Here is a 22,477-nt window from a genome sequence, read left to right on the forward strand (position 1 = left end):
TATTAAAGCAAAACTATTTATATATATAACGCTTATAAATCAACCTTAAACAACAAACATTCATATATTCATTTCGTGTCAAAAAAAAAAAAGAAAGAAACTTGTGGGACACTCTAAATAACATTATTTATAATACTATTAAATTAACAAGTAAGATAAACGAAAGAAAAGATTCTCTAAAAAATTCTCTCCTCGATAAACGATTCCAATCCATAAACGAATTAAAAATTTCCCTCGAAGATTATTTTCCAATTAAGCTCCAACAATTTTGGAAAGAGATAGAACAAAACGATTCATATATGATATTGATAAATCGACAACAAATATTTACGTATTCGTTTCGTATCAAAGATAGAACGAAACTTACGGAACATTCTAATAACATTATTTATAATTATTATAATTATAATTAACTATTAAATTAACAAGCTATAGAGATAAACTCTAATAGCATTATTTATAATACTATTATAAGGAAGAAAAGATTCTTAAAGTATCCTGCCATGGAGAGCCATTTTGCTTTCCTAGAAACGAGAGGAGGGGGAGGAGGTAAAAATTATCGGGCAATCAATCAGCCGATAATTTCAACGCAGGTGACAGCGTACCGACAGGAATTTTAATAACTAGGCTCTTCTTTCTCACCGCCATTTAGGGCAGCCCATTATCGATCGAGGCGAACGTTTCAATCTATCGACCTCTTCGACACCTCTCGCGACATCCCTCGATGCGTTTTCCTTCCATTTTACTTCAATTCTTGCGTTTATTCCGAAGAGACGAGCTTTGAAGTATCATCTGTGAAATCAGTCATCCCTCGTTCGAAATTATCTCGAGAGAGGAAAATTATCCCTCGAACTGTCTCTTCCATCGCGATGCCTTTTAGATCGCGTTGCGTTTGGTTGTTAGAAGGAAGTATATTGGAAAAGGATAATGATAGACAGAAAGAAATATAGGATAATAATGGGAATGGATTTTTTACGTGTAGGGAATTTTTGGAATAATTCGAAGGAAGAATTCGTTGACACTTTTTTATGTTCTCCTCTGAAAAATGGCGAAAGGATGGGGAGTTTTAAACGAAGAGTTTTAAACGATGGAATGTAGATAAAATTATTGCTCGTCAGAATCACGATCAAAGAGGATATTTTATTATTCGTCTTACCGTGCATATCGTCGGCGTTTGACCGTGGATTTTGCTGCTATCGAGAAATTCGGGAACCTTGGACGCCTCTGATTGCAAGTGAGTCCTGGGGCACAGAGGGGACGAAGTAGGAACGTTGCTTGGATTCGATACGTGGCCGGTGGGCAGTTGAGTGCCGAGAGGGAAATCCGGCCTGTAGAACCACGTTGGCCACTGAAATTAAACATTTTCATCGTCATTTCACAAGTTTTTAAATCTCTAAATTTTTATATATAGAAATTTCACAGACAAGTTCTATCAGGTAGAACTGCGAATTTTCGATTTACGATATATTCTTAAGCTACTCTCCACTAAAAATCTCCAATTTTTCACTTTAAATCTAAATCTCTAGTGAATCTCTAAATCGTCTCCCAGTGACAAAAAAACGTTGATTTACTTTCGAAAAACCGGCGATCTCTCGACAAACCACTCGAAAATCCCATGATCCCATCCTTGAAGGAATAAAACAAACCACGCTAAAAGAAAAAAAGACAACCTGTCCTCAGTATCAAAAGACACTTTATCACCAAGATAAACCGTCAAAAAGACACACATTAAAAAAAAAAAAAAAGAACCCTCAACTTTATCACACTCCTACAATCTTCAAATAATTTCCCTATCATCGAGATAAACCCTATCGTCGAGGAGACATCGTTACACGGAGGGAAAAAAAAAATCCATCCTCGTACAAAAGAACCCGTCAAACTCGCTTATATCCGAAATATCATTTGCCTGTCGTCGAGCAACGAAAGGAAAGAAAAGAAAAAAAAAGAAGAAGAAGAAGAAAAAAGAAGAGGAGAAGGAAGAAGAAGAAGAAGAAGAAGAAGAAGAAAATACGCGTCGTGAAGATAAAGCGGAGAAAGCAGGCATTAGTGTCACCGAGTGAATATGAACCTCCCCAAGATAGATGACACACGCCCCTGACCCTGTAAGAAGGGATATCCGCGTCGAGGTCACGAGAAATGCGTGTGGTCCATTGTACGTGTATATTCTGTTAAATAAAGGGGGGGCCGGGATGGTGGAGAGGATGAAAAGGAAGCCACGGGTATGTTCCGTTCACCGTGGTACGTAAAGACCTTTTGATCGTCCCGTCGCGTCGCGACGATGATACGGCGACGCACAAATTCCACGCGCGGTTATTCCCATTCGACAAAATGGCCGAATCGTTTTGATCGGGGCGAGATACGATAACGCAGCGCCAAGCCTTTTGTCAAGGACTTTTGCTGGAGGGAAAGATTTATCCTCGCTCGTGGCTAGGCGAATATTGGTTACGTTCTTTCTTATTTCACTCTTATTCTGAGAAGAGAAGCTTCCATCCTCGATAGAAAAGTATTTAAAATTAAGTGACTAGAATTTTTTCGAGTCTTTTTCAAATATTTCATAGTAACGTGACAAATATTCGAAAGATAAAGGATCAATTAAAATACTGCTACAACGTCGCTTCAAGGATTTTTGTCAAGGATTTTTGGCTTCGAGGGAAAGATTTGTCCTAGGGAATTTTGCGAATATTGGTTTTTTGAGAGAAATTTTCCCCAATAAAAAGTATTTAAAATCAAGCGAGAGGTATTAATTTCCTCTCGCTACGTCGCTTCAAGGTTGACTTTTGCCAAGGAGAGGGTCTGATGCTTTATATTTGCTTGTACTTGCTAGGGGATTTTTAGTTCAAGTGGAATCCCCCGATTTTGCGAATATTGATCGCGCCCTTTTTTATTTGAGAGAAATTTTCTCAAATTCCAATTCTCAATAGAAAATTACTAAAAGTATTTAAAATCAAGTGAGAGCTACAATCTCCTTGTACGTAGTTTTTTTCAAACCCTCTATTGCACTTTCTTTCCCAATTGGGAACTTAAATTTCATTTGTGTTCCCGCATAGAGATGCACCTGTCAATGTTTTATGGAAAATATACATAAAGTTCTCATACAGGGAAAATGCAATAAATAACATTTTCTAACAAAATTTAACTACTTACTTCATTTTTAAATAAACTAACAATACATATTTTTTTTCAACTCGTCTTAAAAATTCATGCAATGAAGGGTTAAAATATAAATATAAATATCACAATTCCAAGCTTTTCGTCAACGATTTTTGCTGCCTCGAAGGGAAAGCTTTATCCTTGTTTATCCTGCAACTAGGTAATTTTGCAAATATTCCATTCTGAGAGAAACTCGAATCTCCAATAGAAAATTTCAAAGTATTGTAAAATCACACTGTACGAGTTTTCTTTTCAAACCTTTTCCATTCCATCCCAATAAATATTACAACGTGAACGTTCGATGCAAAAAATCGATTACAAAAATACAAGCTCCAACAACTCTTGAGTCGATCATCGCGCTCGATCCAGTCCTTAGATATTAGATATTATACGTATCCAACCAGGCCACGAGGCCTGTTACGTCACCACGGCGCGATAATACATCGGCGGGTTTCGGTTATTTCGAAGCGCGAGGATGGGGGAAGGAGGAGGAGAGGGGGGATCGCGGACACGAGAAGGAGGAGGAGGAGGAAGAGGAGGACGGAATGGTTTTGGACGGCGGTGGTCTGGCGAATGTCTCTTGTCGCTGGCTACGCGGGAGTTAACGGCAAAACCGAAATAACAAACTACTAAAGTCGGTTGAGTTAACGCTACTTCGCCACCGAGGTTTCTCCACGCTTCTGTTATTTTCTGTTTACCACGGCCATTCTGTAAGCACGGGGGATCGTTTACACGCAACCGCGGTAACGGAAATCGGCCGACCTTGCCCGAACGATGTTTTCCGGTGACGCGCTCCTGTTCTCACCTCGCCACTCGTCTCCGTTTCCTTGATCAGATCCAGATATTGTTCTCCACTTATGATTCTTTTTTTTTTTTTTTTAGATACGAAGGAGAGAGTATACATGTATTATAAGCGGAATATTTTTCTCAGCGGTCTGGAATTTAATTTTTGAAAAATTGGGATTAATACGAGGCTCGAAGAAAGGACAAAATGCCTTATATCGGCTTACGTATTAATATATAAAATTGTACAATGTGAATGCGTACAACAAAGTGAAATTAAATTAAGAATCACAATTTAACACGGTTCAGAAATTGAACAAGTGTGAAGAACACTTATACTTGTTAAAAAATCGCATTTTTTTTTTAAATGCAAAGGAGAATAGAATATTTTTCTTCTAATTAGTAGTCTTCTGGGACGCGTACAACAAAGTGAAATTAAATTAAGAAGATTAATAAATAAATTAATTAAATTAAGAATCACAATTTAAAAAATCGCAATTTTTTTTAAATACAAAGGAGAATAGAATATTTTTCTTCTAATTAGTAATCTTTTGGAAGAAACAAAAATCGAATCGTTTTACGTAATATATATAAAATCGCAGAAAATGCAAGACCATTTCTTAACTAATCAACGCGTACAACAAAGTGAAATTAAATTAAGAAGATTAATAAATAAATTAATTAAATCAAGAATCACAATTTAAAAAATCGCAATTTTTTTAAATACAAAAGAGAATAGAATATTTTTCTTCTAATTAGTAGTCTTCTGGAACGCGTACAACAAAATGAAATTAAATTAAGAAGATTAATAAATAAATTAATTAAATTAAGAATCACAATTTAAAAAATCGCAATTTTTTTTAAATACAAAAGAGAATAGAATATTTTTCTAGTTAGTAGTCTGGAAGAAAAAAAATAGAATTACGTAATATATATAGATATCGCACAAAATGCAAGACTATTTCTTAATTAATCAAGAAACGCGTACAAAAAAGTGAAATTAAATTAAAAAGATTAATAAATAAATTAATTAAATCAAGAATCACAATTTAACACGGTTCAGAAATCGAACAAGGACTTTTTTTAAATACAAGAACAATAGAATATTTTTCTTCTAGTTTCTTCTTACTGAAAGAAAAAAAAAATAGAATCATCTTACGTAATATATATAAAATCGCAGAAAATGCAAGACCATCTCTTAACTAATCAACAAAGTACAACAAAGTGAAATTAAATTAAGAAGATTAATAAATAATATTAATAAATAATATTAATATTAATAATAAATAATATTAATTAAATTAAGAATCACAATTTAACAATTTGTTCAAAAATTGAACAAGCGTGAAGGACGCTCGTTGTAATGAAAAAAAAAAAAAAAGAATCGTCGGGGCTTGATTTCGGGGGGAGGTTTATTCGCGGTACGGGAGGAATTACGTGTACGATGCACTATTTTCGGCCGGTGGATCGTTCGTAGATCACGATTATGATGCCGTAAGCACGTCGCAGAGGGGACGCTGATTAATCGGAAGGTAAATATTTTTCCAGATCCCGATAAGTTCCACGCGAGATGTGTCTACTTTGGTTGCTACGAGGCGGCGTTGCTGACTCGGCCTCCCTGGAATCTGAAAAATTCCGCTCCTCCCCTTAAACCCGCGAACGCAACGAAAATAGGCGTACGTTACACGTGGCTTGGATCGAGATCGCCACGGTGCACCAACTATCCTCCATTTGTCCCGTGTTAACAACGTGTTAAAGATGGTTTATAAATATAAAAAAAGAGGAAAGAAGAGAGAGAGAGAGAGAGAGAAAGAAAAAAGCAGTTGTATCATGATGTCATTGTTGCCCCGTCGGATAAAGTTAGAAGCAACGATATATTGGAAACGATTTAACGACGTTTCTTTATTGCCCTGTAATAAAATTTACGCGGTGCATAGAGTTTAAATCGAGTCTCCTTCTTGGAACATTTTCACCAACAAACAAGTTTCCTTAATTTTTTTTTTTTTTTTTTTTTTTTCACTCTCAAAGGAAAAGATTAATCACAATATCCTATTAATCCGTTAACGAACTCTATAGTAAAACTCTCGAGCATAACGAAAAGTGTAAAAACTATCCTTTTATATGATATATATAAAATGAACCGTGTTAAATTGTGATTCCGAATTTAATTAATTAACTTATTAATTTTCTTAATTTAATTTCATTTTGTTTGTTAAGAAATGGTTCTGCATTTTCTGCGATTTTATATATATTAAACGATTCGATTTTTGTTTCTTCCAGAAGACTACTGATTAGAAGAAAAATATTTTATTCTCCTTTTAAAAAAAAAATGTGATTTTTTAACAAGCAAAGGGATTTTTTAACAAGTGTTCTTCACACTTGTTCAATTTCTGAGTCGTGTTAAATCGTGATTCTGAATTTAATTAATTTATTTATTAATCTTCTTAATTTAATTTCATTTTATCGTACGCGTTTCTTTAATTAAGAAATGATCTTGCATTTTGTGCGATTGATATATATATATATATATATATATCAATTTAATACGTGCATTTTACCAACCATGCAATTTACTCGTCTCGTGTCGAATTAAATATCGATTTCGATTTTTCATCCGAAAGGAATTGTCGCTCGACTGAAATAAAAAAAAAAAAAGATCGAGATCGCCTCCCCTCCCCCCGATTTTTCCCCGATTCAAAAATCGTATCCCTCGAATCAATTTGGCCGTATATACCGATAACCGTAAGCAACCGTGCAATCTGTCCTGCCTGTGTAATTATATGCCGTGGGCCAGCTTAATGGTTCTTAAGCGACGAATATCGATCACGCAGGAAGCGAGGGGAGGCGAGGCCGGAGCGAGTGGATAAATCATCGAACAATTTGACCCGTTTAATATCCCGTTTTTAAATCGAGAGAGTTGTTACCTCTCTCTCTCTCTCTCTCTCTCTCTCTCTCTCTCTCTCTCTCTCTCTCTCTCTCTCCCATCCAAGTATATCAAAAAAATTTTTGTTCTCTTTTTTTGATCAGCGTTTGAGAAAGAATTCACATTGGTGGAATTATCGGGTATGGGATGAGGGAAAAGAAACGAGTTTTAGTTTTTATATATATATTCGAATTAAAGATTGAAGATTTTCTACTAGCAAAGAAATATCAGGCGCACAAAGTAACAAATGATATGGAGATAGAAAAATGTTGCATTTATAATTGTATAATAATATAATTAATATAATATAAAATTATAATAATAATAATAATTTAATTAAATAATAGTTGAAAGTTTCGAGTTGAAAGTTTGATAAAAGTGGCGAATTCGATTAAACAAATTATTTGGAATAATTGGGATGATAAGGGTGTTTGAATCGCAGAAGGGTAGAGGAGGGTGATAATTTTTAGAAAAACTCGATCGATAACAAGGCAAGTAATCGTTTACGATAATTGATTTTTCTTGGAAACGTTCGAGAATGCCTCGAGTCTGCACGCGTGCACGTAATAAAGTATTCGTTGCAGCGCGCTTAATCACCGACGTCGTTAAAACCATACTCCGCGGATGGAGCGAGTAAGAAGCTTGATGCTTATCTGAAATTCTAATAAACCGATCCTTCTTCTCGGCCATCTATCGAGACGACTTGTTTCTAATCTTCGTTCGAGACAATACTTCCTTCCAACGTTTTAAATTGAAATACAAATTGCTCGCCCCAAAAAAATCTGTAGGATTAATTAACGCTCGTTTGAATGATTTTCGTTCGAATAAATTTGAACGTGAATGATCATTGTACAAAATCGATCGGAATTAACGCTTTTGCATTGGTGAAAAAATTATTATGAAAAAGTATCGTTCGACGAAATTTTCTTCTGAAGAAATTTTGGAAGAAAATTTCTTCAGAAAGGTGTTTTCGAATCCAATCGAACAGAAGTGAAGAAAATTACAGCTTTTCCAACCACGCGACAGCCAACAATTTTCGACGACACGCTGCAACTTCAGCTTTCGACCTATGCAAATCTCCCTCTTGATGGTGCATCTCTGGAGTTCGCCGATCGGCGAAGGGAAAACCGTGATCGATCTTACGATAATGTCGCGCGGATTGCGTTCCACGGACATTTCTTCTCGTCGATCACACGCGAGATATCGCGCATACCGTGTCTTTTCGTTTGTATTTCGAGGCGAGTGGAGGGAGGCAGAGAGGGACGTTTTGACTGAGTCATTTGAGAAAGTTTTACGAGATGCGAAGTGACGAAGTATATATATATATATATATATAGAGTTTGAAGAATCGAGTAATTATGATGAATTAGAAAAGAATTTGTATATCGAGTGAATGAAATTATTTCAAACTAATTTTAACTTACTTTTAATTTATTTCGTGATGAGATCGTTTCGATCTACGATCGATCGATGAATCGTGGAATTCGAGCTCGAGCTTGAACTTGGGTTCATCGACCCCTTTGCCCTGCGACCTGGCAAAGGCGCTGCGTATAAGAGAGATTAAGCGTGTCATTTTCACGGTGATACCACTATCTCCGAGATCGAGGAAGGGACAACTTCGACAGCTGTGATAATTAGACTCGTGTGCAACGAGAAGGAGGAAGTGAATGCTATCGATTTCATTGATACGGTTCGAGACGAGCTTTCAACCGTTATTCAGATCGCTATGATATGATTATCACAGGTTATAATTCTATTCAAAGGTCTCGTTTCGAGCTTTGCGCGATGAGCACACTTTCAAACGTGTGAAAATTGTCAATTTATCCTTGTTTAATATTACCTCGAAGCTCATTTTCAAGATTCGAAACATCCTGAATTTTTGAAAACCTCTCATCGATAGAATCTTCACAGTAAGTTGGTCTAACATTTCGTTATGCTTCAACTGCACTGTGATCCGATTTAAACAGGAATAATATTCCAAATTCGTTCGTTGCTTAAAAAATACAGTTAAACACAAATAGAAATATAAGAGGACAACGTGAAAATACAAAGTTGATTTATTCTAAAATTGGCAATTTCCATCTAATAAAAATGATGATTTTTGTATAATTAATTTTTATATATGATATTTCGTTCCAAACGATCGATAAGAACAAAAGATTGGACAAAATTTCTCTCTGCCACGAAAGAAAATCATCGTTCCTTAACCATCTCGGCCCCCGGATGGATGGAAGGTTAAACGGTGGGTAACAAGCATGAAATTCACGAGACAAAAGGAGGTTGCAGTTGCCGCGCAACGGTGCGCAACGCAGCACGGTGACACTCGCGAGCCACCGGCTACGGTTTTCAATTGAGCTAAACGGCCGGTTAAAAGCGGGTTTATCTGATGACGTCGTCACACTTGCGCGACACGCATGCGCCGCCCACCTATGTACGTAATTGCGAGCCGTGGCCGGACAAGTCGCACGCGCCGTGACAACGAATTAATTCGAGACAACCGCTACCTATTCTTTTTTCTTCTCACGACCGTAAACATCCGTAACAACATAATTCTTACCTTGTGCTTCACCTTTTTAAAAAATAATACGAATCTCGAGTTAAGAATGCTCGATCGATTGATTTCTATGAATCGAATATTTATAAAAATAGGCGTTACTTACTATTGGTTGAAAAAAGGAAGTTGAGATATCGCATCGGGAGACTTCAAACAGACGCGAGCTCGTCTTTTCCATCAATTTAATAAAACGGTGAAAATAAACGTACAACAGTAATGAAAAATTGAAAAACCATAGTCAAGTGTAATCTTGTAACTCCTTGTAAGAGCTTGAGAAACAAACGCGGATTGTCGTAAAAATAAGAAAAAAAAAGGAAAGGAAGGACGAAGCTCATTCAACGTTCCACGTCTCATCGATCCTCTCTCTCTCTCTCTCTCTCTCTTTCTCTCTCTCTATGAATGGAGCCGCGCGCAGGCCAATGCAAATTATTCGCGATAATAATTCAAGTCGGCGTAAATCTTGTCTTGTAGGGTACGGATGGAAGAAAGAAATCGGACAGAAAGATCGACGTTTCCCTGCGCGAGAACGTAATTATTATTCCCGGCCGGGAGGATGTATAGGCGTATGGGAAAATTGTAGCGCCAGCGCCACAGCGTTCGTCGTCACCTGCGATCAATCGGGTGGACGGGTGAGTCATAGCCGGCACCGATCACACGTCGTAACTGCGTATACTTTCTCTACATCTCGGGGAGGGAAACGAAGAATTTTTCGCCCAAAGGCGCGAGCGGTATTCGCGGCTTATTAACGCGTTAGTCGCTTCGGATATATATTACACGCATTAAGACCTATTCGACCGTGCGAATAATCGCTGTTCACGCGGGAAAGGTTACCAATACGAGTACCTTATCGGCTGCGGTCACGGGTTCGTTAGTCCTTACCGATAAAAGTCAGTCAACGGTGGATCGGCCGTTTCCGCTTCCGGATCTTTTAGCATTTGAATGGATGTTACGAGTTGTTGGGAAAACTTGAGATTGGATGGCGATTGGAAGCTCGTTTACGAATAGAAAGTCGAAATATTGAGATGCTGGGAAATTTTATCATATGAACCACCATATGTAAATATATCCAAATTCCAATTGAACTTGATTTCAAAAAAGTTAAATATTAATCACACATGTCGAATATCCAAGCCTCCTGTTAATAGCCAAGGAAAAGAAAAGACCACGACTTATTCGATCATTTTAAATAAAATTATTGCTTAAATAATAATCGTACGAAAACTGATTTCAAATTCCACCCAAGCGAATCATCACTTGGAAAACACCCACTAATCGTTAATAACCATTTCCAACATCCAAACTCCTAATCTTTCTTAATCAACCAGGAAAAAAGAAAATCCTTGCCACGACGAGGGAAAAAAGGACTCGCAACTCGACTCGATGTTATTTATCAAACTTATTTCGCACGAATCGACTCTTCGCGGAGGAAGCTCGTATCGACCAGCTATCGAGCGCGTTGTTACGTGCACGCGCCGCTTTTGAATAAGAAATGCGTTGGAATACAGGTGGCAGGACGAGGAAAAGACAGAGGAAAAATGAAAAATCCGATCCTCCGGTCATCGACGATCCACCCCTCGCTTTCCCTCGCTTCGTTATTTACCATTTTATTCATTATCCTTTCGTCGACGCGGGAGGGAGAGGGAGAGGGGGGCGGATGGGGTGGTTCGCGGGAATTTTCTCTCTGCCTTTTACCACGCCACGCGCACGCGGATTAATATTGCAACCCGAATGAAATACGGGTTGTTGCGTGGAAGGGTGGGTGGGTAGAATGCGATGTGAATTAAACAGCGGGATTGTATTAATGTTTTGTTATTTACGGACGCTTTAACGGGGATGGGGTGGAACGTTCGACGTTTGGGCCGAGAGAGGTATCGCTCTCTCCCCTTTAACGAGATTCCTCTTTTTTTCTTTTTCTTCCCTTTCGCTGTGCTTCTTTCGGATCGATCGAAGGTGAGAATGGTTTTTTGGAAATGCGCGTTTCAATTAATTGTTGCGCGTGTTCTCTTTCTTGAAATTTATTATATATATATAATTCATTCAATTCTTCAATTAAAAGAGAATTTATTATGCTATCTTTGTACAATATACTGCAGTTATTGAAATAAATAATGGAGCAGATCGACCTAAAATTTATAAACAATAGGACATGTTTTTGATAAACAGGTGAATAATAATATTTGCCGAGTTCCTTTAAATTATTTTTTATTAAAAATTTATAATATACTAATTTTATTACTAATTTAATCATTATTACTATATTTTAAAAATTTTAATATATATTTTTATATAAAAGTAAAATTTTTAATTTAAATCTTTAATTATTAAAAACTAAATTATTAAATTTTTTAAATTAAAGAAAAAATATTATTTCTATCAAAATTTACTTAAAAAAATTTTTATATCTAAATTTATTTCTAAAAAAACTAGATATCAATAAATTCGTTTAACATTTAATTTCTTAAATTTATATTTATAATTTTAATGCCACAAGAAAAATTTTATAAACTTAGCTCTCTTATTTTCGAGATATTTAAATTTTTAAATAAATTTTAATCAACCCTGATACAAAAGGTACAAAAATAATTCTACTTTTTTATATTTTACTATATATTCATTCACATTACTTTTAACTATAAATATTTAAAAATTATTTAAAAATAATTAATTTAACATTCTTTTTTTTTAAACTTTTAAACACCTAATAAATTAACCTATAAATAATAAAATTTAATATTTAAATATAAAATTTTGAATCTAAAAACACTTTTCAGTACCTTTACTACGACTTACTCTTATAAATGAAATTGATATATATATACGGGATGTTGGTTCAATTCAACGCTTTTGAAAGATAAAAATGAAATTGATTGTTTGCCTCGATCTCAAAATACCTTTAAAAGATATATTTTACGAATCGTATACGTTGTATAGAAGAAGAGAAAAATTTCAGCTCTGAAAGATTACACATCAATTAATAACTGATGGATTACTCTGGAGGAACGTATCGATTTTCTTACGGACGTTTTATTGTATACACGAGACACGGTGTACAAAAATGGGCACAGCGAGCTCACAGATGGCCCATTGTCGATCCCCCCCCGCGCGACGCTAACGAGCTGTCGTCGCCGTTATTTCCCCACAACTCTCCCGATACCTGTGCTCGCGCTCGAGCAATCACCGCCCCGCCGTGAACGAACTTTTCGAGTTTCAGGGGGGAGGAAACGTATCGCCAGAAAAGTTCTCTCGTGTAAATTTGATGAAGCCTCTCTGAACCTGTTTCCTTCCCGCTTCTTCCTTCTCGAACGAGAACTAGACACTTATTTATTATCGTTATTCGAGAAGTAATTCAGAATTGAGGACGAACGTTCCAATTACAGTTTAGATTCGTTTATATTTATTTATTAATTTGAAAGTATATATATATATATATATATATATATATATGTATATATCGATAAAGTGAATAGAGTTTTGACAGCAATAGAAGATGTATGCATCACGAATATAAACACGCCTCTTTTCGATAAATTCCTTATCACTTAATTTCGAAAAATACAATCCAATCATTACACGACTCTGACAAACTAGAGAATGAGAAACTCTGAAGAATGAAAGGGGAACGATAACGAGCCAGCAATTCCTTAAACGGGCAAGCTCGACGACCAGAGAAAGGCAACCCTTGCCTCTGTCTGGGAGGGGGGGTCATGGAGGGTGGTGGTAAAGGGTCCACGAGAAAGAGAGATCCGGGGAAAGGGTATCTGTTGTCATGGTCCCTGATGCTCCATTATTGATTAAAGATGGCTGGATGGATGGATGGATGGATGGATGGATAGGGGGGAGGAGTCGTGACGCCATTTTAATATGCGCAATTATAATGTGTACCCACAGCCCTGGGGGATGGTGTGGAGGGGGTGAAGTTGTTGTGCCGGCCACCCCGCTTCTTCGAAACCGGCCCGCCTTTCTTTGTTTGCCCCCTGAATCAGAGGGGAATCGCGTAATTGAGGAGTTAATTAGGACACGTCCCGTGCTTTAATTGGGTTCCACGTTCTCTCTGTTTTCACGTCTCTAGCTCTCTCTCTCTCTCTCTCTCTCTCTCTCTCGTTCTCCGCATTTGCGCGGACCTCCGTTTTCGCGCGCGATCTCAACAGGTTGCACGGGCGTATCGCACGGAGGAATTTTATTTTTTTTTATGTATAACAAAATTTGGATCTTAGCCAGAAATATCGTACACTCGGGTAGATAACGCGTATGAAATTAATAAAATTGAATATAAGAGAATTTATTTAAAATTCGTTGTACGTGTAATGCATGTTCAATGAATATTTACATCGTTTCAAATTTTATGTAAAAAATAATACGACTCTGGAAATCGACGCGTACGTCGCATGGAAGATTTTATTTTTAACAAAATTTGGATTTTTGGCAGAAATATTGTATACTTGAGAAGTAACACGTATGAAATTAATAGAAAAAAGATAAAAAAATCTTTATTTGAATATAAAAAAATTTATTAAAAATTCGCTGTACGTATAATGTATATTCAATATCTATTTATATGAATTATCCTTTCAAATATTATATAATATATATACTATACTATATTATAATATAATATATTAATCAAATATTATATAAAAAATAATGATACTCTAGGACTTCGATTTTTTCGAAAAATATTGTACACGAAGATAAAAAAAAAATCTTTATTTTTTAAATATAAAAGAATTCAAATATTCAATATATTCAATGCCTATCACATATTTACATGAATTATCGTTTCAAATATTATATAAAAAATAATGGTACTCTAGGATTTCAATTTTTTCGAAAAATATTGTACACGAAGATAAAAAAAAATCTTTATTTGAATATAAAAGAATTTATTAAAAATTCGCGTACGTATAATGTACATTCAATGCCTATTTATATGAATTATCGTTTCAAATATTATATAATATATATATACTATAATATAATATACTAATCGTAATATAATATACTAATCAAATATTATATAAAAAATAATGGTACTCTGGATTTCAATTTTTTCGAAAAATATTATATGCGAAGATAAAAAAAAATCTTTATTTGAATATAAAAGAATTTATTAAAAATTCGCTATACGTATAATGTACATTCAATGACCATTTACATATTTACATGAATTATATTAATTGTTTCAAATATTATATAAAAAATAATGATACTCTAGGATTTCAATTTTTTCGAAAAATATTGTATACGAAGATAAAAAAAAATCTTTACTTGAATATAAAAGAATTTGTTATATAATGGGAATCGAACATAAATCCCATACAGTTTCCTAATGAAAAAGGAAACACAGAATGGTGGCGAATAATAATCGAAATACATCGAGCAAATCGTATCGTTTCACCGTTTTCCAAGAAATCGAGCACGGTCAATCAACCGTACGTCCGGTCGATCCTCTACGAAGGGACGATATCGAAAGGACTGGAAGACGTAAAGCGGCCCGTCGGTCGATCGAAGGAGCTTTCCGAGCGAAACGGCGTGCGCGGCACGTGCGAATCGTACACGCGTTTCCCTGCACGCATTCAGAGCGCACGCAGTCGACGTGCTTATGCTCGGAAACACCTGTCGTTACGCGTTCGATCTAAGCGCTTACGATGACGAGACCCGTTTCGAAAAATTACATACGTGGATTTTGGAAGATTTCGAATAAATTCGAGACTATTTCTCTTGTGTGGATATTGCGTTTAATGTTATTTAACAATGTAATAATATATCCGTTACAACGAGAAAGCGTTCTATTCTCGAGCATATTTATACACTCTGAGAAAAAAATTCGATTAGTGTTATTGATGGGAATGGAGGAACGACTGCAGTGGGAATATCGAAGACTTTTGAATGCGGCGGGTGAAGAAATACGTGTACGCGAGTGACCGAGATAGAGAGAAAATAAATTAAAGGAGATGGAGAACGTAAAGCGATATCCCCTTTCGCGGACTTACTTTTTTATTTTTCCAAATGCAATGAAGGAATCGATAAAAAAAATCGTTGATAAAGAAAAAATACTCCAGCATCGTATATCTTATTATAAAAAAAAGATTTCATACGATACCGACGAATTAATTTCCTATCGGTGCTTCTAATTACAGCGAAATCGGCGGAAAGCAAGATAAACGAGTCAATCGAAAAACACGGAGCGAGCTGCGCGGCGAGGGACACGAAATTAATAGTATCCATGCTCGAGAACAAGATCGCGAGATTATCGGTCGGACCCGTTTAGAAGCGGGGGTTTACAACGTCACACGCGATGCCGCGATCGTTCAGCGTAATAATTATGTACCGTTTCCGATACCGAAGGTAAAGGGTATCATGCGATATTATTAATGGAATTTATTGCGCCGGGGCGAACGAAAATTTTAATCTAGCCGCGTTAACGAGTCGAGGGGACGAGCCGGGGTTGAGTGTCGGGATTAATCGACGGTTTACTGAATTTTAAATATCGAAAACTGCCACTTTCGATTCGTGATCGCTCTTGAATGGGATTCGCGTTTAAAAAGCTTCTACGAGTACTGGCTTTGTTGTTCTTTTCAAGAAGACGTAATTGGTTGTAGTTACGTAATAGTTACTATTGAGCAAATTACGTATTCGCGTAAGGATGAAAAACGAGTTTATATAAATGGGTAGTTTGAGAAAATTTTCAAAATCTACCTCTTATATATGTACTATTTTGTAACATTTAATATTAATTAAACTTGGAAAATATCAAATTATTTTTTTTTTTTTGGTTGTGAATTTGTATGATTTTATATTAAGAAATAATTTGTAAAGTAAAAAAAATGATTGGAGAGAAAAAAAACAACTTGCCGAAACCCGGGATTGAACCGGGGACATTTAGATCTTCAGTCTAACGCTCTCCCAACTGAGCTATTTCGGCTCGAGAGGTTAGGTTTCCAATCTGGTATAAATACGTAATATATAATCAAATACAATTATATCAACGATTAAGAATATTTTAATACATAAATTAATTAATTTCGTACCATAATTGATTCAATGTAACTTTAATGACTTAAATAACCTTATTATAAACACAATAAACAAAACGACCATTAAACAAAAATAATAAAAAAAACACGAGACAAGAATAAATAAAGAAGAAGATAATCGCACAACGAATTAACGCAATGATTAATAGAAAATCGTAATTCCGCGTGGAGATTGTAATTTAACCACAATTCATTACAATTTCTCTCTTAATAATAGCTAGAGAACTAGGAATTCGATAAAAATCGAACGATTATTATCACGTACAAGTACAAGTACACGATCACGAATGAAAGAAAAGAAAAAGAAGCGATTTAACGATTTCTACACGCTCGTTAAATCACGAATTCGTCCAACGATGGATCCCATCTCTCCGCGTATATAACCATAAAAGTCGTTAAAACGCGTTTCCCCCTAACCGTTTGAAATTTAAATTCCAATCGGTTGTTGCGCGCCTGCAACACCGATAACACCTCACGCCATAGAAGTGGATCCTGCCTATGCCCGACGTCTAACGCAGGAATTATCCTGCATTACGTACGCAATTTAGCACCGGTTAAAAAAGGACGTGCTCGCGGTAATGACTTTTGAAAAACCTCGTCGTCAACGTCGTTGACGTTAAAAAGAACGAATATATATATATACATCCAGGGGAACGAGTCAATCGAACCCAGACCTCCCCCTCCCCTCCCCCCCTCCTTGTGTTTAAGACCGCGAGACAGGTCGTGCACGCGGCGAGGGTATATACGAAATTAATAGTGTCTATGCGCGGGAACAAGACGAGAGCGAGGCATTATAGTCCCTCGTTTGGGCATTGGAAGCGTGTAAAGGCATGATGCAGAGCCGAAGCGGCGCGGTCCACCTCAAAGCGACGATCCACCATTGCCGGACACGCCAGGGGCGCAACAGCTTGATACATCGTTACACGCTGTTCCTTCCATGTGCCCTTCGATCCTCCGTCTCTCTCCCTCTCGCTTTCCTCTCGATCCATTTCTTCGTCTCTCCCATTAACTCCTTACCATTTCTCTTTATATATACCTATCCTCCTCTCGCATTCGCCACACCACATATCGATATCCATATACGATCTTTCTTCCCCTCGCCCCTTCCTCTCGATCCCCTTTCTCCACCTCTCTGCTCTTTCCATCCTATCCTCCTCTCTCTTCTTTCTCTTTCGCACCCCTTCCCACCTACGTTGAGGAGAAGCATGAGCGCAGAGTAGGGGGGAGGGGGGGGGGAGGGGGCACGATCTCTCCGCTCCCTCGGCCTAAGCCGAAACTCGGCGCGCCGCTCTAATACGATCTCACGATCGACGAGCGCCGTAAAGCTCGGTTTTACACCAGCCGCCTACGCGATCCACCCGCTCCTTAAATCCTCCGGCTACACCGTGCCTCCGCGGGGTAGACAATGTCGTGCGACGAACACACACCGGGCACCGGCGGGGAGATGAAGTCGTTCCTCTCGGTCTCGCGGGAACGAGAAATTATTATTCCGCGGTGCAAAAAAACGCTCCACACTTTCGTGCTCTATGAATTTTACGCCCCTTATGGCGTGATACTTTTCGTGTTTCCTGGCGCGAGATGCGTTTGTAAATTTTTTCATCGACTATGAATTGAACGGATACATCTGTTATTTCGTATATTTCGTTGTGTTTCTTGGTTTTTCTTTGTTTCTTTAATTATTAATAAATTTGTAAGTATTTAGAAGAAAAATATTTTTTAAACAGCTTTGATTTTTATTCGATGTTTTAATTGTTTATTGAAATTGTGTTTCGTTGTGTTTCTTGGTTTTTCTTTGTTTTTTAATTATTAATAAATTTGTAAGTATTTAGAAGAAAAATATTTTTTAAAGAGCTTTGATTTTTATTCGATGTTTCAATTGTTTATTGAAATTGTTTATGTGAAGATATAATATATAATATATCACTTGTAAGAAATCTTGATACCTTGAGAAAGTATGTTTGCTCTTATTAAAAATTGCGCAACGATGATGGTTGAAAAACGTATTATAAATTATATCAAGAAGGTAGTTTCTACTTTATTCGAGGAAGGATTTCATTGTTTGATCCAAAATACTCATTTGTTAAACAAGATTAATTAATTATTAATTAATCTAAAATTAACCGATACGCAAGCGTTCGTACAAAAATCCAAAGTTATCCGCTTGGTTTGCAAGTGGATAAACTGCTGACAGTCGTTCGACGAAAAGGAAGAAGAAAAAAAAAAAAAAAAAATCGTTGGACAGCGGATGAAAAATCTTGGCGCAAATAATAACAGGCGTTTAGCCAGGAAACAAGCGTCGATATCCGCGGCTCGGGTTCCGCGAAAGGGCGGGGAAAAAATATCGACGCGTTAAATCGAGCACCGCGGGGCGATTCGAGGCGAGGAACCGGCAGAGACACCGGTGCCTCATGTTTTATGGTGGCATCAATTACTTTAATATTCGAGCCCGTAATATCGGCGGGCACTCGTGCGCGCGCGTTCCGCCTCGGCCGTGGCTAGGTGTCAGCGATCGTAAAGCGGAATCGCGATCCTAAAGCAGTCGTTTCGTGCCTTTGTAAAGTAATCGGCGCAGCCTTGCCACGCTAGTCGGATTATAATAATGTTTACCATGCGACTATGACTCGGCGCGCGTTTAATGGCCCCATAAAGAATCACTGGGTCGTGTTTGACCAGCCACCATATCTGCTCGTTATGGTGAGAAGCGGGCGTCCTGGCATGAAGAATCGAGATCCTGCTTGTGCGTTCAGTAACCGGAGTTGTCCTTTGAAATTGTCCTCTCTTCCCTTTGCTTTCGTTCGCGAGAAATAAATGTTATCAAATTTTGTGGACAGAACATCATACGCAACGTACGTTGCGATACGTTTACGTTATTAAATATATTTTTGTTAAATTTAAAGAGAACAGTGTGATCGTAACCTCCGCTTCGCTATTTTATTACCATTCTACTTATTTGCAACGTAAACAAACAGATATGCAGAGATATTAGAGGTTAAAACGCGATATAAATGAATGCTCGAAGTCGAAATTATTCGAATCGAAATCATTCGCGCGACGAGGCATTCGATGTCACGGGGGTCAAGTTGTACGAGAAGCGTATCTCCTCTAAATAGCATCAATTACTTTAATGGCGGTGATCATAATGCCGGCGATCGCTGGCGGGTCGGTAGGTGTCAGCGATCGTAAAGCGTGGTAGTGGCTAAGCCGGTAACCGAGCGTTCCGTGTCTTTGTAATATAATCGGCGTCGGTGTGCAACGTTAGCCGCATTACAATAACGTTCAATGTACAGCTTACAGCGCCGCCGCTATCTAAGTGGCCTCGTAAAGAATCAATGTAACGTGCATTGTCCATGATGCTCGGACGTGCAGCCCGCTTTTCGAGGCGGATGCCGTTTTGCGGAAAAAGATAAGCTTCCATTACCTTTTTTATGGAGAAGTTTTTATCGAAAAGACTATTTAAGTTTTTCCAATACATCCATAAAAGCGTTGTTCAGAGATAAACCGTTTAACTGCGATTATTTTTTTACATGTACGCTCGTTCGTTTACGTTTAATAAACCTGAATGCGATAAGATAAAGAGAACGCGCCGGCTCATACATCGATCAAATTCGGGAATTGTCGTGCGATGTCGTTTTCTGCTCTGTCTTCGGATCTCGTTATCGCGTTAAATATCGCACAATTTACGCGCTTAAAATTGAATGGAACGTAATATTGTTGCATCGCGATAATATTAACAATATTTCCAAACAACGAACCGATTGTGAAATTACCGTTATACTGGAAACTTTTTCTTAATTTCGAAATTATTTGCGATTGAAATACTTTTGGATTTATGGGATAAAAATGTCTGCGATTAACATTGAAACGAGCCGTTTGGAAGAAGACGTTTTACCGGCATTCCGGCCGATACATTTCCCGAAAGGACACGTTCTTTCATTATTAACTGTAAATGGAATTAAGCCGGTAAGAGAGAAAGGAAGTCGATGGATAAAATCCAAGAACATTTTTCAACCATGAAACGACTTGCCTAATGTTTTTATTTCCAGCCTATGACAGTGATCAATAAGATGCGAGTTTTTACCGTGTCATTAATACCACTTAATCTGATATCTTTAAACCAAACAGATAATGCGAGTGATCGCTCATTAATCTTTTATTGTACAGATCGAATTACTTTTTAAATACTTTATTCCTTTCGATATTGCGATATATCCTGTCCTACATTTTTTTTTTTTTTCCCTCCCATTTCTAATTCTTTCCTACGCAAAACTTGTAAAAGCACATTGATTGGTTGATAAAAATTTTTTTACTCGATTTCTGAGAAGAAAAAGGTAAAATATCATTCGCTTTGAAAACCTATCAGCCATAGACAAGCACTCGCCCCTGAAGAGGAGCATTTAACAAGCGGTTAGTTAAAATCGACACGCAGCATCGTGACACGCGTTCGCGTGATATATCCACGCCACGATAGCGTTCGTCCACGACAGACAGACACGAATAGAATGCCATGCGAAAATATTCGTGCGTGTCTATCGATCCCTGGCGGAATGCGCGGGTCCTCACGGAATTTCCACGAGGCCTTGCCTCGGCACCGCCTCCTCCGTCCGGCCACTGGAGATACGATTCACATGAGAAGGAAGGCCAGAAGAAAAAGGAATATAAATGAGAAGGATGCATATGGGAAAAATGATGGTAGGGTGTATCGACGTTTCTTCGACGCCCAGCTCGAAGGGAAACAAAAACTTAATTAGATATTATTCGCCACAAATTAATGGTAATTGCCACGAATAACCCGGCAAAAGAAATATTCCACGGATTTTGAAATTTAATTCGACGATATCCAGATATGTATGTAATTACACACCGTACGCCCCCTTTTGTTAATATTAACTCGATTTCTGGAAGGAGTTGAAGAAAACGATTCATCCGGTTGACTCGAGACAATTTCTCTAACGAGGTGTCGCATTTGCATAAAAACTGCACTCTCTTTCGTCTTCTTTTTTTTCTTTTTCTCTCTCAACGTGAATGCGTGTCGCGCATTACCATTACAAATTTTCCTCGTAAACAGGAAATAAGTAAATTCTTCCCTAGAACCGAGCGAAAACCAACAAAATCATTCTTCTAAAAATTCTAAAGAAACTTTAATCGTTTAATAATTTTATATCGATTAAAAAAAAAAAAAAAAAGAAAAAAATACTCTGGCCATGGGAATAACGTTTCCTTCTCTGCATCGATTTCTATCTTTACCTACGTAAGATCCACTCCACCGCAAGATATTCTAAATGACAAATCACGTTTTATCCCCTCGAAGAATTGGCCAGAAATCTCGGTTCGAAACGAGAGTCCGGAAGAGCCTCCAATTGGCTGGACAACTGACTTCCCTTCCCCCCACCCACAAGAATGGAATCGTACGTGGCGACAGGGAGGAAAGAGAATCGTCACGCCACTCGAGGAGGGAAGAGAAGAATAAATAATTATTCGTGCGGCTTTGGGGTTGCGGTTTCGCTGCGCACGCGCCCTGTCACGCGCCTGTCCACGGCTGACGTCGTCTCGTCGTTCTTTTAATAACGACGTGGAGGGAGGGCTGTTGTCTGCCCCCCTCCCCTCCCTCCCCTCCCCCCGCCATCAGCACACTGCGAATGTGCAACGGATCATCTCCTCTTTCGGGTCCTCCTCAAGAATCGGTCCCGTTTTTTCATTAACTCCACTTAACGTTCCGCACACGTTGTTTGCAGAAAGGGTGGCGGACGGAGCCTTAGAGGAGAGGAGCAGGAACCTCCTCCTGTCCATCGTATCCACCAAATAAATTTTCCTCCACGGAGCGGAGGAAGTTACTCTCCTCCTCGTAGGATGCAATTTTAGATAGGATTGGAAGGGAGGGGAGGGATCGTGCGGGTTTTTATTGCGGAACGGGGATACCTGTTCTCTTATCTTTTGGGGACGTTTACGACGGATGTAATTAGCGGTAGAACGCTTTTATACTTTCTCCGAGAGTATCGAGAATGTACGTGATAAAACCTCTTCGAAATCCCTATC

General features: G+C 37.7%; 1 protein-coding gene and 1 non-coding gene across 3 annotated transcripts in view; both read right to left on the reverse strand.

Annotated features, from left to right (window-relative positions):
• The window catches only part of LOC122718901, a 362,222-nt gene that overhangs the window by 332,209 nt on the left and 7,536 nt on the right, over positions 1-22,477 (reverse strand). For both annotated transcript variants that reach the window (XM_043944300.1, XM_043944302.1), the window contains exon 2: positions 1,157-1,348. In XM_043944300.1, the coding sequence (XP_043800235.1) occupies positions 1,157-1,348 (192 nt within the window). The remainder of the gene's footprint in view (positions 1-1,156; positions 1,349-22,477) is intronic.
• On the reverse strand, positions 16,260-16,332 carry Trnaf-gaa. The gene has a single exon. It is a non-coding gene; the product is annotated as a tRNA-Phe (tRNA).

This window comes from Apis laboriosa, unplaced genomic scaffold (assembly GCF_014066325.1).
Source record: "Apis laboriosa isolate Shangri-la unplaced genomic scaffold, ASM1406632v1 scaffold68_cov148, whole genome shotgun sequence".
Taxonomy (NCBI): Eukaryota; Metazoa; Arthropoda; class Insecta; order Hymenoptera; family Apidae; genus Apis; species Apis laboriosa.